The sequence below is a fragment of the Babylonia areolata genome, chromosome 23 (assembly GCF_041734735.1).
Source record: "Babylonia areolata isolate BAREFJ2019XMU chromosome 23, ASM4173473v1, whole genome shotgun sequence".
In the NCBI taxonomy this organism is placed as follows: Eukaryota; Metazoa; Mollusca; class Gastropoda; order Neogastropoda; family Buccinidae; genus Babylonia; species Babylonia areolata.
In genome coordinates this window covers 34,796,939-34,815,108 of record NC_134898.1, presented here as the reverse complement: position 1 = coordinate 34,815,108, position 18,170 = coordinate 34,796,939, and the positions used below count along the sequence as shown (strand labels likewise).

The following is an 18,170-nucleotide window of genomic DNA, read 5'->3' as shown; positions in this document are numbered from 1 at the left end:
GTGCGCTCCGCCCCCTTTGTTCACGTAACAAGCGACTGTTGTGTTGTCCGTGAACAAGCGAATGGTCTTGCCTTTGGCCTCCGCTATGAAGTGCTGGAGAGCCCTGCGAACTGCCTCCAGTTCCAGAACATTGATGTGGCATAGGCGCTCCTCCGGGGACCAAGTCCCTGCTGCATGGAGTGAGTCCATGTGGGCTCCCCAGCCCATGGAGGAGGCGTCTGTGAATAGTGCCACCTGAAGAGTAGGTGGGGCTATGGGCACCCCCTGTGTCAGAAGAGGGGTGGTTAACCACTCTGATGTCACCTCGAGGAACCACTCGCCCAGACATATCCGGGTATCCCATGGCTGAGTGCTCTGGGACCACCGTAGCCTGAGTGCCCTCTGAAGAGGGCGCTTGAGAACCCTGCCCAGAGGGATGAGAGGTGCCATGGACTCCATCATGCCCAGGAGGGAAGAAAGTGTCCGCGCCGTTGCTTGGGAGGAATGGCGCAAGTGGTTGAGGAGGCCTGCCAGACGGTCCCACCGATCTGGCGTCGGAGAGACTATCATGGACCGCGTGTCGAATCTCATCCCTAAGAAGTCGAAGGACTGGCTCGGGGACAGATCGCATTTCTCCTGGTTCGTGATGAAGCCCAGTTGGGAGCACAGGTCTAGAAGTCTGGCTGTATGACTCTGGCACAGAGCCTGTGACTGGGCCAGAATAAGCCAGTCGTCCAGGTACACACAGAGCCGAATGGACTCCGACCGGACGATTGACACCAATTCCCGCACCACCTTGGTAAACAGGAAAGGGGCAAGGGACAGACCAAATGGGAGGGCAGAGAACTGGAACACTCTGTCCCTCCACACGAACCTCAGGTACCGGCGGGATGCCGGGTGGATGAGGATATGGAAATAAGCATCTTTCAGATCGATGGACGTCGCCCAATCTCCCTGTTGCATGGTCTCCCGAATCTGTGCCTGTGTGTCCATCTTGAATTTCATCTTGGGGAGGAAACTGTTGAGGGGGGACAAGTCCAGGACTGGTCTCCACCCTCCGGAGACTTTTGGAATCACGAACAACCGGCCGTAAAAACCGGGGCCCGGGTCCGAGAGTTGAGATATCGCCCCTATGAGGAGTAGGTGCGATATCTCTTTCTCTAAGACGCTCTCCTGCTCCATCGAGCTGGGCACATAAGGAGGAGGAGTGGATCTTAGAGGGGGGCGGTCCCCCACCCAAGGGAGCATGTACCCCGACTCTAGCACCGACACAATCCAGTCGTTGAGTCCCAGAGCACGCCACTGATGCGCGTGCCGGGACAAGTTTCCTACTTGGAGGGGCTGAACGACTGGCGGTGCTGAATCGGGGCCCAGTCATTGGGGGTGCTGCCTTCTGGCCTTGGGCATGGCCGGACGGCTTGGACGGCCATGAGGTGGTTTGTTCCTCTGCCGCTGATTCTGAGCACGCCGCTTTGGCTTAGGAGGCGAGGTATATGGAGGAGCCCTGGTGGCGGGTCTCTTCAAAGGCATAGAACCCTGGCGCCCCTGGGAGGATTGGGCTAAATATGAGGCCACCTCCCGGTTTGTCTCTGCCCTGTGGCTGACAAAATGCGGCGCATACTGGCCGAAGAGGGAGTGCTGCTGTGCTGGGATGGACCGCAGAGCAGCCCTCTCCTCTACTGGAATGTTAGAGAGGCGGAGAACAGCATCCCGCCGCGCTAGCACCGTATTGAAGTGAAGGCTGGTAGCTGCGTCTGCAGCTGCCGTGAGACCAGACGCTACTCGATTGCCAAAAGTGTTTAACCTCGGGTCTGAGAAGAGTCCAGGCAGGCCAGAGGAAGGAGACTCCGTGTCCTGCTGAACTGGACGTCGTTCCCACAGCTCATTGGCTCTGTGGAGGAACGCGTCAAAGAAGGTATAAGCCGTGGACACCTCGAGGAGGCAGCGGCGGGCCAGTTTGTCCCACTCTGCAAATGTCTTAAAGGGAAGAGTAGCTGAGGTGGGGAAGGTGGTGCGCTGTGAGACCAACATCCTGTCCTGCGCGGAGGGCTCTGCTTCCCTGTAGGCAGGGTGGTCCTGTGTGTACCAGGACCACACTCCTCCCTTGGAGGGATCTTTAAGGAACTTGCCTGGGGCAAAAGCGCCCGGGGCAGAGAGTGACTCCCTGCCTGGAGGAGGGATGGAAGCAGCACCCCTGACGGTGCGGGCTGGCTTATTAAGCCACTCCTGAGCCATTTCTGGCACTCTGAGTCGCCTTGTGGTTCTGGAGTTAGAGTCACCTGACCGTAGGAGGGTTAAGGGTGACAAAGTTGCCTGAGGGACTGATTCAGCATGTGTGACCCTATTGGGGAGGGTCAGTTCGAGCTCGGCAAAGTCCGAGTTTGGTTCAGGCTGGTCCCTAGGGAGGCGTGGGCTCCATCTGTCGCACTGGGATGGGGGCGAAGAGTGCTCATCTGCTTGTTCGTCCTCATCCGAAGACAGGGGCTGTCCTTCTTGTTCACAGTCCATCCCCTGTTGGGTGCCATCCCAAGTGGATGTACCCACGGGGGCGTCCTGTGGGCTGTGGTCAGCCCAGCGGGATGAGCTGGGGCGATCCCGAGCAGGGACCCTGGTCTCCTCTGTTATGTCCTTGACACCTGAAGAGGGTGGGGAGTGTGTGGACCGTAGGTCCAACCATGCTTGGGATGGTGGGTGCCACACCTTCTCAGAGAGAGCGTCCCTGGACGCCAGAGGGACCCACGAGTGCTGTGAGGGGACGAACACCCACTCATCTCCTTTTAGGACCGAGGGCTGGGTAGGTGGGACCAGCAGGCTCCCACGGGCTGAGCGGGGTCCCTCAGCTGCCGTCGGTCCTGAAAAGGAAGCCGTAGTGACCGTGGCGGTCACCTGCGTGCTGGCAGAGGACCTATTCGAGGCTGTAGTGTTAACACTGGTCGAGGAGCTCGACCTGCCCAACGAAGAGTCAATCCCTCTTGTCGGGGCTGTGTGTGTCACTCTGTGGTCTGTGCTGGGTTGGGTCCGGTGGGGAGCGGACCAGGGGTTAGTCCCTGGTCCTCCCGGGAACCCAGCATGCACCATAGGTGCACCCCAGTACGGGTAGAATGGGGGATACCACCCGTGGGCACCAGCCATCCCGTGACCCCAGCCCCAAGGGTCACTGGTGCCTTGACCTCGTTGAAGGGAAAAGCCTGGCCAAGTCGGAGGGAGGTCAGGTCCGACTTGGGTGTCAGACAGGCCGAAAGGCCGGCGGTCTGACTGCCCGGAACCGCCTGACATGCGCGGGACTCCCCCAGCAGGGGAGACCGGCCGGATAGCGGGGAGACCTGCAGAGCAGGTTGCCACGCGCCCAGAATCCCCTCCCGTGGGGAGACTGGGGTGGCTTGGCCCGGGGTGGGCTAAGTGGAGGTCCCCCCCCGGAACCAACTGTTTTTCTCCCCCAGGAGGAGGTGGGGGAGGGGGGTCGACCGAGGAGGGAGGAGGGGAAACAGCACTGGGGCCCCTGAGGGCCGTCTCCGTGTGGGGACCCGGATAACGGCGGGGGGCGGCCTCCCCTTGGGAGTCCGCACCCAGCCGCGAGTTCCCACCACCAAGAGAGGACGTGCTACTCCCCCTTCCACCCGCCTCGCGCTGGGACACATCGGGAGGTGACGCTCGAATCCCTTTCCCCCCGGTCCCCTTCATGACCGTTTTATCGGGACGAGCGTCCCCTCCGCGATCAGCGTCTGCAGACGCATCGCCGCGGTCCCTATCAGGAGAAATCATGAGCTCCGGGCCTGGAAGAGTCTCTTGGCGAGTATCTCTGCCAGCATCATGATCCCTGCCTTCGTAGGATGGCAAACGAGGCATGGTACCGCGCGTAAGCACCCAGCGAACAATACGATCCCCAACAGAGAAAGGAAAGACAGGATCGACTCAGAGGTAGAAAAATACGAAGAAATCGAGGGGGCCGAGTCGAAACGAGTACACAGAATGTAAGCACAATACACATGCAAGCCGCATACAACAAAATAAGGCCAAATGAAAACGCTTAATAGCCAAAAAAAGCGTTAGACGAGACAGAGCGAAAACCTGACAAGATGGCGTGGAGAGCCTTGGCCAAAGGAATGATTCAGCGCTTATAGCTGTTAGAGGCGTTTGATTGGCTAAGAGCGGGCCAGACTAAGAGGGGCGTCTTTTCACCGTTAGCCGCGCGAAATTTGGCCAAACAGAGCAAACCATAGGCCTAGTTTGCATCAGTTTGACATGGTACAGTATATGACACCAAATGTCAATGTTAAAGTTTACCACGGACACACAGACACACAGACACACGGACACACACACACACACAGACAACCAAACATAAAACATAGACTCACTTTGTTTACACAAGGAGTAAACATAATAATACCAAATGTGCAAGAGAGATAGCACCTACGAAACAAAGTCAGTAAATTAAAAAAAAAGTAATCAATCTCAACCCTCTCTTTATCAAACAAAAACTAAGAGGAAGAACAAAACCAACAAACAACAAAAAAAACGAAGGCCCACTTACTGTCAACAGCAATGATTTCAGCCAGCAGTGCGTTACGGTCTGAGCCAGGGACAGCCGCCTTGCTCTCCTCCCTCCCTCCGGTCGACGTGGAGTTGGAGGAAATGGATGCCGAGTCCAGCTGGTCGCCCAGATGACCGTTCTGCACCGGCGGGGGAAGAGGCGGGGGTGGGGGAGGTGGCGGAGGGGGCGGGGGTGGGGGGGAGGTGACCATGGGCCCATTGGGGGGAGGGAAATCTTGCATAGGGGGTGAGGGGGGCGGCAGCGGCAAGGAGTCGGAGGCGTCCAGGTGGGATGAGGGGGGCGGGGGTGGGGAGGGGGGAGGTGAGGGGAGCTGGCCAGGTGGGGGAGGCATGCCCCGGCCTGTCGGGGAGTGCAGCGAGCCCTGCCGTGCCGGGGAGCTACGCTGCTCGGGGCCACCCCCCTCCCGGAGGTCCAGGGGTGGTGGGGGCTGGGGTGGGGGGTACTGGTGATCCTCCTGGATGGGTGAGGGGGGCTGGGGCGGAGGGGGCAGCGAGTCCCTGCTGCTGCCGGGGCTCTGCACGCGGTTCATCATCACAGGCGGGGGAGCCGGGGGCGGGGCCGTGGGGCGGCCCTGAGGGCTGCCCATGTTGTGGAGGCGGGCCCGCTCGTTCCCCCGCCCCCCTAGCCCCTCCGAGCCTGGGGAAGTGTAGGGGGGGTGTTGCTCGTAGCCCCCTGAAATGACGGTGTGGTTGCCAGCGTGCATCATGTGGCCCCCTCCGTCCCCTCCTCCGCTGTGCTGGATGCTGTTCTGGTGCAGGCTGGGGTGGGGGTACGGGCCATTGGCCATCTGCACTGACCCCCTCTCCCCTGTGTACTGTGGTTGCATCTGTTGCTGCTGCTGTTGATGATGGTGGGCGTGGGCAGCATGGTTGGAGTTCTGGCTGACACTCAAGGATCCCGGTCTGTTGGAGGCGTGCTGCTGCTGCTGGGAGTGCTGGGAGTCGTGCTGGTGGCGGTGCACAGAGTGGTGCTGTTCCCGGCCCTTGTCTCCTGGATGCTGCTGGTGCTTCACTCGCTCATGGATGTTGCCCACCTGCACATCACCACACCAATGCCCATTAGCACCATTCTCATTGAGCGAACACTTTTTTTTTCTCTGTTTAAACAACCTCTTGCTGAAGGAAGAGGCTAATCCTCTCCTTTGCCACTTTAACCTTCCTGGTGTCTTCATAAATGGGAGGAGTGAGAAAAATCAGGATAAAGTGCCTTTCTTAAGGACAGAATCCACGCCCCAAAGCAGGCCTCAAACCCTGAACATAGGTGAACGCCGGACCAGAAGTCTGAAAGTAACTCCTTTGGGCACAACACCTCCATAAGGGCAGGCCGTACCTCCATGAGGGCAAGCCACAGCACCTCCCAAGTGAAGATCAAAATGAACAGTGAAGTTTATTTGCTTAAATCCTTTTATCCTGTCCTACAGCCTGTGAAGTTAGTAACTACCAAAATGTACTGGCCTTATTCAGACATACATAAATACATATACACAGCGCCTAACTTCACACACTGACTGCTGAAATGAAAAGACCTCAACTACCAGTATATATCTGCTCCAACTGAGAAAAGTGACAAATGTTTAACACTTCCAAGGAGAAACTCTCTTACATGGTTTTCTTTCTTCTGCACATGGCAGTGGGACTGAGATGGGCTTTTGCAAATCTGAAGCAGACATCTGGATGACGTATATATCTGGATGACTAATGAAACATAAAACCTGACACATGGAAAGACACACCTGATACATGACAAGACATGAAAAGATACACCCGATACAAGACAAGACACATGACAAGACACACCTGATGCAGGATATGACAAACATAAAACACACCTACTACACAAGAGACACCTGATACATGACAAGACACACAAAAAGACACACCTGATACATGGCAATACACACAAAAAGACACGTGATACATGACAATACACACACACACACAAACCACACCTGGTACATGACAATACACACAAAAAGACACACCTGATACATGACAAGACACATGACAAGACACAGCTGATACATGACAAGATACACCTGATACATGACAAGACACACCTGATAGTGATGCATGACACACCTGATACATGACAAGACAAACCTGATATGTGACAAGACATACAACAATACACACATGATACATGACAAAATGTATGACAAGACACACCTGATACATGACACACCTGATACATGACAAGACATGAAAAGACACACCTGAAAAATGACAAGATATATGAAAATGCACCTGATACACAACAAGACACACCTGCTGCATGACAAGACATATGAAAAGACAGCTGATAAATGACATGACAAGACCCACCTGATAAGTGACAAGACACAGCTGACACACGACAAGACACATCTGACATATGACAAGACCAACCTGGTACATGACAAGACACACCCGGCACATGACAAGACAACCTGACACATGACAAAGACACACTTGGCACAAGACATGACACACCTGATACATAAGATATAAACACCTTTCATGTGACAAAACACACCTGGTACATGACAAGGTATAAACACCTTTCATGCAACAAAACACCTGGTACATGACAAGACACCTGGCACAAGACACATCTGTCATATAACAAGACACACCCCATACAGGACAAGACATGAAAAGACACACCTGATACATGACAAGACACCCGACAAGACACCTGGTACAGGACACACCTGTCATATGACAAGACCCACCCGACACATGACAAGACCCACCTGATAGTCCGAGAACTCCACTCCTTGGGCCTGGGCCTTCCACCTCTCTCGGCTGTCCTTGATCTCCCGCGGCTTCTTCACCTCCGAGTGTCCTCGTGGTTTCTGCAAGCAAACAAACTGATTGATGGCTTCCAGGCATGCTGTTGTCATTTCTTTCTCTCTCTCTCTCTTCTCTCCCCTCTCCTCTTCTCTCTCTTCTTCTCCTCTCTTTTCAATAATCGTTTTGATTTCTACACAAAAAAAGGGGAGGCAACCTACTTCCGGGACGTTATCGGCCATAACTACTTTCGGTTTCTCCGCATAGGCGGATAGTAGTTTGCACAGGACAGGAATCGGACTCACTGCCGGAGTCTGCACTAGTGGGTCACGGTAAAGTATGTGTAGTGAAAAAAAAGATGTACATACAACAAAGTGGAAGAATGAACAAACAGAAACATTACTTGTTTTTTAATAGGCACCCCCCCCAAATAATCAAATAATTAAACAACCAATCAATTACTGTTGATTATAATACTTATGATGATGATGATGATGAAGTTAATAATATAATAATAAGAATAACAGTAGTAGTAGTAAAAACAATAAAATAACTTAAAAGAAATCATTTAAAAAATACAATAAGATAGCAACTCATGTTTTCTGTCATAATATAGCATGGAATAATGGTATGTAATTTTACATAATGAGCAAAGATGACCCAACAATTAGACATATTAACACAGCAGCACTGCACATATCCTGATGGGAACTTTCTTTTTCTATGTATTTTTTTCCTTTGTTTTGTTTTGTCCTTGCTGCAAACCCAAGTTAGGAAACAGTGACACGATAATTTTTTTTTTTTTTTAAAGAAATAAGATTGTGCTCCATGAGCTGCATAAAAAAAAAAAAAACAGGAAGGAAAAAAAAACAACAACAGGAAACTACCATACAAGCCCTGATCATCGTTGTAGTCGTTATCATGTCACAGCCTTTATCAATCATCATCATCATCATCAGATGTAATGACCATCACTGCAGCCTTTATCATGTCACAGCCTTTATCAATGATTATCATCATCATCATCATTGTTGTCATCCTCATCCTCCTCTCTCTCACCTTGCGCCGTTCCCGTTTCTTGCTGAGCTCTGTCTTCGTTTCCTGGATCTGTTTGTCCATCTCCTGCACCCACAGCTCCACAAAGTAGGTGGGGTCTGTGTAGAACTTCATGCTGTCCTTCCCATCCTCCCTGCAACACCAGACAATCAAGGATCCAGAGATGCCAACCCCTGCCAAGTGTTTGTAGGAACAATCAGGAAATTTGCCAGGAACATGTTTTTGAATTTGGTAGGAACAATCGGACTCCAATCCACATCAGCAAATGTACATTTCATCTACAAGGCATATAAACACTTGGGCCTACCTGCAACATGGTGTAACTGCTACAATTAAACTCACAGCTGTTTCAATGTAAACACGCATGCAATTAGCTGAGCATCATCAAGTGAGGCCAAGGTTAGTAGTGACTGCCTTGGCCTCGTGACTGATAGGTCTAGAGCGCCTCTCTGGGTAATGTTACAACAGGAAAGCATGTGACCATGCTATGCAGTAAAATGAACTCGTCGGAACAAACTGCGATTAAGCATAACAAAATATGGCCAAATCGTAACAGCTTGCATCTCTAAAAATCTAGAATGCTCAATCCTTCAACCTCTGTTACTGTAATGGCACTGAGGATATAAAGTAACACCACTGGTTTTATGCAACAAAATTAAAATGTAAACAGCAATCAAAACAATGAAACTGGACAAGCATCTACTTTCCTTTTCTCCCCTTCATCAGGGTAGTAGTTTGCAAAGGACAGGGAATCTGATCCCTGCCAGTCTGCACCATTGGGTCACGGTACAGTGTGTGTAACCAACATTAGAATGTAAATAGTAACATAAATAGTGAAACTGGTGATAAAAGCAAATAACCAATGATCATATCATCTTGTAATCCTTCATATTTTTGATGAATTTCCCCTCTTTCAAGGACACCCTTCTCCCAGCTTTCAACAAGTTGCAAAAAAAACAAAAACAAAAAATACAAAACAAAAAAAAATCAATCATTTTATTCAATCAGATTCAGATATTTCTTTGGAATGAACTATTTTAAAGATCTACATATTTTAGGCAAACCATAATCAAATGAAAGTTGTCTCCAGTCACACCCACAACAGTTATGACAAATACCCAAATCATGAAAAAAAACATGACATCTACCTCTCTCAACAGTAATCTGAGACCACTACTACTGAACTGTAATAATGGTAACAATAAAGTTATCTTCCAAGATTAGCTTTAGAGTTTTGATAATGTAAATATTACTATTTCCAAAGGCATCTCACACACACACACACACACGCACGCACACACACACACACACACAGAGGGGCTGACCTTACCATACACTGCAATACCCTGTGACACATGGAAACCCTACCTATAATGCTCTTCACTGCATTGTTTTGCACTGCGCACATTGCAATACTCTGTGATGCATGGAAACCCTTCCTCTAATACTCTTCATTGCACTGTTCTCCACAGCGCAAATTGCAATACCCTGTGACAGATGGAAACCCTAACTAAAATCCTCTTTGCATTGTTTTCCACAGTGCACACTGCAATACCCTGTGATGCATGGAAACCCTACCTAAAATCCTCAGCATGGTTTTCCACAGTGACATTGCAATACCCTGTGATGCATGGAATGTGTCGCCAGCAGGGACCCACCTGAAGACATTGAGTTTGTCGAGGGCAGGCGGGGTATCACACTTGCTGTAGATCTCCAAGATGGCGCGGGGCACTGTGTTGCGAGAGATCACCTGCTGCTCTTTGGTCATTGAGCTCTTGTACGGCTTTTTCAGGTGAATGTCTTGAAGGTTCACTGTCAACCACAACCACAACAGTTTCAGTTCCTCAAGGTGTCACTGTGTTCAAACAAATCCAAATATATATATATATATATATATATATATATATATACACATACATACACACACACACACACACACACACACACACACACACACTCACACACACACACACATATACACATCTGCTAGGCAGATACCCGACTAGCAGCATAACCCCATGCACTATTCAGGCTTTAAGTGCATGCATATATATACATATATATGTGTGAATGTGTGTGTACCTATCAGAGTGGATTTCTTCTACATAATTTTGCCACAGGACAAGCCTTTTGTTGCCATGGGTTCTTTTCAGTGTGCTAAGTCCATGCCACACACGGGACCTCTGCCAATACAGTGTCTGTGAGGGTCTATGTTGGAATCCTGGTCTCACCCTTTCTCCAAAGTTTCACTGGAAAACCAATCCAAGTTTCTAGTCGGATGAGATGATGAACCAAAGTCCTGTGCATGCCCATGTGCACATGCACACATTCACGCATGCGTACTTGCGTGCTTTGTGGCAGACTGATGTGTTAAAGTACATAAACACTATGAGAGATCTGAAAGCACAATATCCATGTAATAGGTTAAGTTTAAAGGTCCCAAAGCATTTAATGGCCATGTGGGCAATGAATTCTCATTCAGCATGTCTTGGGCTTGGTATTGGAGGGAAGGCAGGGCTCAATCCTTTCCTTCCACTGTTTCAACCTATGTCGGGTCCCATTCACAACTGGGTAAAGAGGGGAAAATATGACAGAATGCCTTTACTGAAGACACAACACCATGCCGTAACTGGACCTCGAACCCTGATCACTGGTAAAAGCTGCATCAGAAATCAAGTGCCTATTTCTGTCAAGGCGCCTCCATATAAATGAACCATGCCTTGGGCTCATCACCATTATTACCATCACCCCCAACTTTCATCCCCCTCCCACCCCTGACTCACCCTCCTCCACAGTGGCATTCAGCTGGGTGACCTTGTCCTGCACGTTCTCAATACGACCCTGCAGCTGCAAGGTGCGCCCAAACACCTTCTTCGTCTCCTCGCTCAGCTCAAAGAACATGTCCTCCGCCATCTTGCTCAGGCTGCTCAGCTGGCGGATCACGTTGGCCAGCGTGTGGTTGGTCACACACTCCAGCTCATTGTGCAGGCCCTGTGCAGAAGAAGCAAAATCATGTGTTATGTTGTTTTGTATTGTGTTGTTCTGCGTTGTGATGTATCATAATTAGGCCTGGCTTGCTTGGCTTTTATCAGATCGACATAAGCTTACAGTTGGGCCAACAGCATAGTGACAGCTGTATAATCAATTATTTTCTTACTGCAATGGGAATTCATTTATAGTCTTTTGTGAAAGACTATGACTCTCAAACTATGTGGGATCACTGCACTATCTCTCAGTGCTGCAGCTTTGGGGGGTTGTTGGCCTTTGCAGACCATCTAAATCCCAACCATACTAAGCTCTCTTACCTGAGAGAGTGAGGATGTTACTTGAGCAAGACACTCTCCAAAACAATCAAATTCTAGCCCAGCTAGTCAGAACAGCAGTTGCCTCCTCTGTTGTCCTTATTGTCTTAGTCGGATACAACAAATGTAAATTTTATACTGTATTATATTGTATTGTATTGTATTGTATTGCCTTCCCTTGTCTTGTATTGTACAGCAGCACTGTATAGAATTGCACTGTACTGTGCTGTCCTGTATTGTATTGTTGTGTTACTCATCCTTCACAACATATTTCTCTGTGTGAAATTCAGGCTGCTTTCCCCCTTTTTTCCTGCATGCAAATGTAATTGTTTTCCCATCAAAGTGGATTTTCTACAGAATTTTGCCGTGGACACTTTTTGATGCCATGGGTAATTCTACTTGCACAAAGTCCATGCTGGACACCGGACCTTGGTTTATCATCTAATCTGAATGACTAGCCTCCAGACCCCCACTCAAGGTCTGGTGGAGAGGGAGAAAAAACTGGTGAGAGTGGGATTCAAACCTGCACGCTCAGATTCTATTACTTCCTAGGCAGACGCGTTACCACAAGGCCACCACCCCACTTTTGTTTGAATGTCACAAAACCACGCTGCACCCACATACCTCTGTCAGTCTGTGACTTACTTTCGATCTATACTCTTTCTTGATCTATAAACTCGGCTGCTGATTCTAGAATGCGGACTATTTCCTTGCAGAAACAAAACAAAACAAAAAAAATCGCAAAGTCAGTGTTTTGTCTCCTGTCTTGTATCAGTAGTATGGAGCAAACTTTTCTCAATCCATAACACTGACTCCCCAGTTCAGTTTTAAAAGTCTCTCAAAGCCGCACCTCTTCCGTTTTGCCTACTAGCTTACGGACTAATGCGCTTCTTTGGTCATGTGCATGAGGGTGTGCATGTTTGGTTGTTTGGGAGCATACACTACTTTTTGTCTGATGTACATGATGCATATGTATATGTAAATATATATATTTGGATATATATATTTGGATAACTTTTTACTGTCAACACAATGAGCTCCAAGCCCCTGTTTCAGCATAAATCTGCTTTATCATTACGAAATATCAACATACTTACACATAGTGCTTTTTTCAGTCTATAAAATGGTAATTTTCCCCCTCAATCTTTTTCCTCATGGAACTAAACACATTCATCAACAACTCCAGATTGACACGCACGCATGTACATGCACACACACACACACACACACACACACACACACACACACACACAGAGGGGTCAGACAGTACAGAAGGCTAACCTCAGCTTTAAAACAGATGACTCTATGAAAAAAAAGCACACACCAAGCAACTGATGATGAATGAGGAGGAAAACCCCAATGACTTGATGTGATGAGATGTGATGTGATGTGATCCATCCTGCCTTCAAACAAAACTTGATGGGGCTGCATTCCACGCTGTCGTTCATACACCATGCACCAGCCAAGTGAAACAGAGCCCTACCTTTTGATCCCCACAAATAAATCTCAGGCCTATCACAGGCTATCACCACAGAGGACCAAATGATATCAACACTGTTACACTGCCTTTTCAGCTGTGTGATTATCCCACCCCCCCCCCCCCCCCCAACCTTTCCACATGTAGGATTATCCCTCCCCTCCACCCTTTCCACATGCAGGATTGTCCCTCCCCTCCACCCTTTCCACTGTAGGATTATCCCTCCCCTCCACCCTTTCCACATGCAGGATTGTCCCTCCCCTCCACCCTTTCCATATGTAGGATTATCCCTCCCCTCCACCCTTTCCACATGCAGGATTGTCCCTCCCCTCCACCCTTTCCACATGTAGGATTATCCCTCCCCTCCACCCTTTCCACATGCAGGATTGTCCCTCCCCTCCACCCTTTCCACTGTAGGATTATCCCTCCCCTCCACCCTTTCCACATGCAGGATTGTCCCTCCCCTCCACCCTTTCCACATGTAGGATTATCCCTCCCCTCCACCCTTTCCACTGTAGGATTATCCCTCCCCTCCACCCTTTCCACATGCAGGATTGTCCCTCCCCTCCATCCTTTCCATATGTAGGATTATCCCTCCCCTCCACCCTTTCCATATGTAGGATTATCCCTCCCCTCCACCCTTTCCACATGCAGGATTGTCCCTCTCCTCCAACCTTTCCACATGTAGGATTATCCCTCTCCCCCAACTTTTCTAGATGTAGGATTATCCTTCTCATCCTCCATCTCATTGTTAAAGACACAAATACAGCTAAGTACTCATCTCTACAAGGAAAACAGCTTTTCTGAAGCCACAACCTCTCCAATCAAAGCAAATGAATCGATGAGTCATCAGCTCATAACAACTCAAAAAACTGCTTATAGTGAAAAGGTTCACCTCATCAACAAAGCACGCACGTGTATATATTATACCAATAAAACATACACAGACACACACATTTAAAAAAAAAAGAAAAAAAAGAAACCCATGATGAAATTCAATGAAACTGTATTGCATTGGACTGCACATGTATTGTACTATATTGTATTATACTGTAATGTATTGTACTGTATTGCATTGTATTGTATGTATTGCAGAGTACTCTATTGCTCTTTATCATAACATAGTTCTCAATGTGAAATTCACCGCCTCCTCTCCCCGGGGAGAGCATGTCGCAACAGTAAAGCGATACCCTATTTTTTTTTTTTTTAATTTATAATTGTTTTCTGTCAGCAAAAGTGTACTTGTTTCCCTGTCTCTGTGATCTCTTGGGATTGCTGACCCAAAAAGGATGTTAATACGTACCTGAGATGGGACATGCACACGGCTGATGTTGACCGGCTCGATGATACGTTTGGTCAGCGGCATGTTGACAGCTGACCCACTGCCTTCCAATCAAAATGGACAACTGCCTCTAACCTGAAACACACGTACACATAAAAACACTTTTAAAATTCAGTTTGCTTTTCCTCTTTTCTTTTAAGACATGGTCTTATTTCAGTGGTTCTCATCTATTAGTATTTTTGCACTTCAACAACAACTTTTCTATACTCTATCACTCTCTCACATTCTCACCACACATATGAACTTGCATGCGCATGCACACACGTACACACACACATATGCATATAAATGCACTTATACAAGCCAGCAAAGTTATGAGCTGCACACATATCCTTGCACGCATGCCCACATGCTCTTTCACATGTTGCACACATGCACAAACAACTTTTTAAGCTCATGAGCTCTGACAAACACACAGAGACTGTCGTGCCTAATGTGCTAAGTGTCCTCTAGTCGACAAAGGAAAACACACCCATATTTCTCCCTCCAACACAGTTCTCAAAAGTCATCTGCAGTGCTTTCAGCTTAAACACTCACAATCACATTCCTGTGAGCTAGACAGCCACAATCTTGCCCTCACACACATTCCCAACTTGTTTCAACAAAAGTCAAAGAGCCTGTGGGCAGTCCAATAATAAACGCTAAATCACATCTGCTTCAAACGAGGAAAAAGGAAAACAGTGTAGAGGGTCTGGAATGACAGAGGATGGATCCCTGTCTGTTCAGTAAACTAATATCTCTTACCATCATCATCTGTTCATCATCACCACCCCCACCACACACACACACACACACACACACACACACAGATCACATCACAGCCACACACACACACACACACACACACAGAGATCACAACACACACACACACACACACACACACACACACACACACACAGAGAGAAAGGGGAGGGGCTGTCCTTGTTCATTGGCAATTCCACATGTGTACACCAACAACTTCCAAACTCAGCCAACATACACCCCACCCCACCAGCAAAACAAACATCCACCCTGCAGCATCACACCTTCCCAGAAAACCTAGAACGCCCCCCTGCCCCCACTCCCCCTCCCCACCACACACCCCACCCTCCACTCACCACCATTCACACCTTCCCAGTCTTTTGTTCCACACACCTTAACATCCACTAATCAGGCGAATCAAGGAAGCCAGTTTCATCCTTCCTTTGAATAACCAGGCTCTCCACAACTGGGAGGATCTGGGTGGGTGCCAGACAGGTGGCGGCTAATCATCCACCCCAACCGATTGGCTCAGGTAGCTAGCTTACCCCTTGCACCTTTCTTGTTCACTGGCTCAGACATCCAGCGCTAAAAGCACAGCCTCTACCAGGATCCTCTTTATCTCTGTCGGTTACGCGGTTAATAAATTCTTACAACAATATCAAAGAGAGAGAGAAACAGAGATACTGAGAGAGATGGAGACTTGAGAGATTGGGGGGTGCAAACAGAGAGAAAGAGAGAGAAAGAGCATGTGTGCATGTATGTGTGTGAGAGAGAGAGAGGGAGAGAAAGTTTTGGAGACACAAAGACAGGTGTTGTTTAGTCAACAAGTGTGTGTGTGTGTGTGTGTGTGTGTGAGTGTGTTTACTGTCAAGTGTTTGTTGTGTGTGTATGTGTGCACGCATGTGCAAGTGTGTACATGCATGTGAGCATGCACCAAAGCAAGTCTGAGTACTCGTTTTAGGGGGGAAAGAAACTCTGCCTTCATCTCTTTTTTCAACATAAATAATCTTATCTACAAGAGAAGAAGAAAGGGACATGCAGGCTATCCTCAGAGCATCTAGGCAACATGATCACTCTTGTCCCAATACCCTGAAGGGAAGACAGAAGGGAGTAGGGCAGCATCATTTCACAGTGTGTTGTGTCCTCAACAGTTGTACAGAAAACAAACAGCTGACAAAATGTGTGTTTATGAATACACAAGAGTATGTATGCACGAGCACTACACACACTACACACATACACTACACACACACACCAACAACAAACCACTCCACACATACATACAAACATCACCCCACCCCCACCCCCTCCAACACACAACACAAACTACCTTCCCCCCTTCCCCCCCACACATCCACCACCACCTGCTCACACACTTTTTTTCTTTCTTTTTTTTTAATGAATGCCCCATCTACTATCTAAGTATCTTACACACCAGTTCAGTGGCACCCATCTCACACCCTTCCTCCTCAACCCCGCTCCCCACCCCCAAATACAACCTCATCCCTGCTCCCCCCCCCCCCCTCCCCTGCAGCCCATACCCCCTTGGCAGTCATTAAAATATAAAAAATCACTTTTAAATCTCATCCTATGAATCACTTTCAGCAACAGAGGGTGAGGGGAAGCTTGCTGGCTGTCCTGCCAACCAACCTAACCCTCTTTTCCCTATTCCTCTCACACAGAAGGCTCATGATAGGTCTCACCTTTTCACCTGTTGCAAACTCCAGTTTTGCCCTTCAGTGTGCTCATGCATAGTTTATCTCCCCTCTCTCCAATAGTTTTTACCTCCCCTACCTTCTTCCCTGTGCTTGCTTGCCTTTTTTTCTTTTTCTTTTTTTTTTTTAAACTATGTCCAGATTTGTCTCTCTCCCTTTAAAGTTTCCTCTCTTGGCTTCTATGAGCTTGCGTGTATTTATAATTATATAAGCGAATGTGTGTGCATGCTTGGACACATGGATGTGCACTGTGTGTGTGTGTGTGTGTGTGTGTGTGTGTGTGTGTGTGTGTGTGTGTGTGTATGCTTGCATCTACATCCATGTGAATTCATGAGTGAGACAGAGAGAAGTGAAGTCGTTTGAACCACAGACACAGCAGAGGTATACATTACACTTACACACACATGAAAATGAAAAGACTGCACATACAGAGAAAAAAGAGAGAGTGGGGGCAGTGGGGGTGGGGGATGTGGAATGGAGGGGGAGTGGCAAGAGAGACAGGCACAGCTACACTCTCACTCAAAGACCAAATCGCTGAAGGAATCAAAACACACACACACACACACACACACACACACACACACACACGTCTACAGATACATATATACTTCTCTTTTTTTTTTAAAAATAACTTTTCACCTCTTCCTGCATCCCATCTGCCCTTCAAATAAGAATAGCAGGAAGGAAAAAAAAGATAAAAACTGCATAAAAAAAAACAACTGACAAAAGAAAAGAGAAGGAGGTGCAAGACATATGTCCCCTCCCTGCCTCACACCAGGTTTCCTGATGTCTGGCATGCTGACAATTAAAACTGAACCAAAGACTGCCTGTTGTTATTGTTATTGTTATCAATATCATGGGAACTATGCATAGTATGGAGCAGCTGGTTGTTACTGTCAAACACACACACACACACACACACACAGACACACACACACTCCACTCACAGATCTAACATTAAAAGCTGACTCTACATGTGGTGTCTGTGTGCCTCCCCCCTATCCCTCCCCCACACCCACTCCTCCCTCCAACTCACTCCACAAACCCATGCTTCAGGCCATAAAGGACCTGATGATTCATTCTCTCTCTCTCTCTCTCTCTCTCTGGGGAAAAGCTTGTTACCCACACCTCTATGGTAGACTGGGCCCAGCCAGTAGTTACAGTTACACTGCTGAATAAGGATCAGAGTTCCAGGCAGCCCGTGGTGACAGTTGAGTGAGTGGTGACAGTTGAGT

At 48.4% G+C, this 18,170-nt stretch overlaps 1 protein-coding gene across 3 annotated transcripts in view; it reads right to left on the bottom strand.

The window, feature by feature from the left end:
- Positions 1-18,170, bottom strand: part of LOC143297785 (uncharacterized) — a 54,270-nt gene that overhangs the window by 14,015 nt on the left and 22,085 nt on the right. For all 3 annotated transcript variants that reach the window (XM_076610274.1, XM_076610276.1, XM_076610275.1), the window contains 6 exons: positions 14,441-14,554; positions 11,142-11,349; positions 10,017-10,170; positions 8,362-8,491; positions 7,266-7,367; positions 4,514-5,567 (listed from right to left, as the gene is read on the bottom strand). In XM_076610274.1, the coding sequence (XP_076466389.1) occupies positions 4,514-5,567; positions 7,266-7,367; positions 8,362-8,491; positions 10,017-10,170; positions 11,142-11,349; positions 14,441-14,503 (1,711 nt within the window). In that variant the 5' untranslated portion in view covers positions 14,504-14,554. The remainder of the gene's footprint in view (positions 1-4,513; positions 5,568-7,265; positions 7,368-8,361; positions 8,492-10,016; positions 10,171-11,141; positions 11,350-14,440; positions 14,555-18,170) is intronic.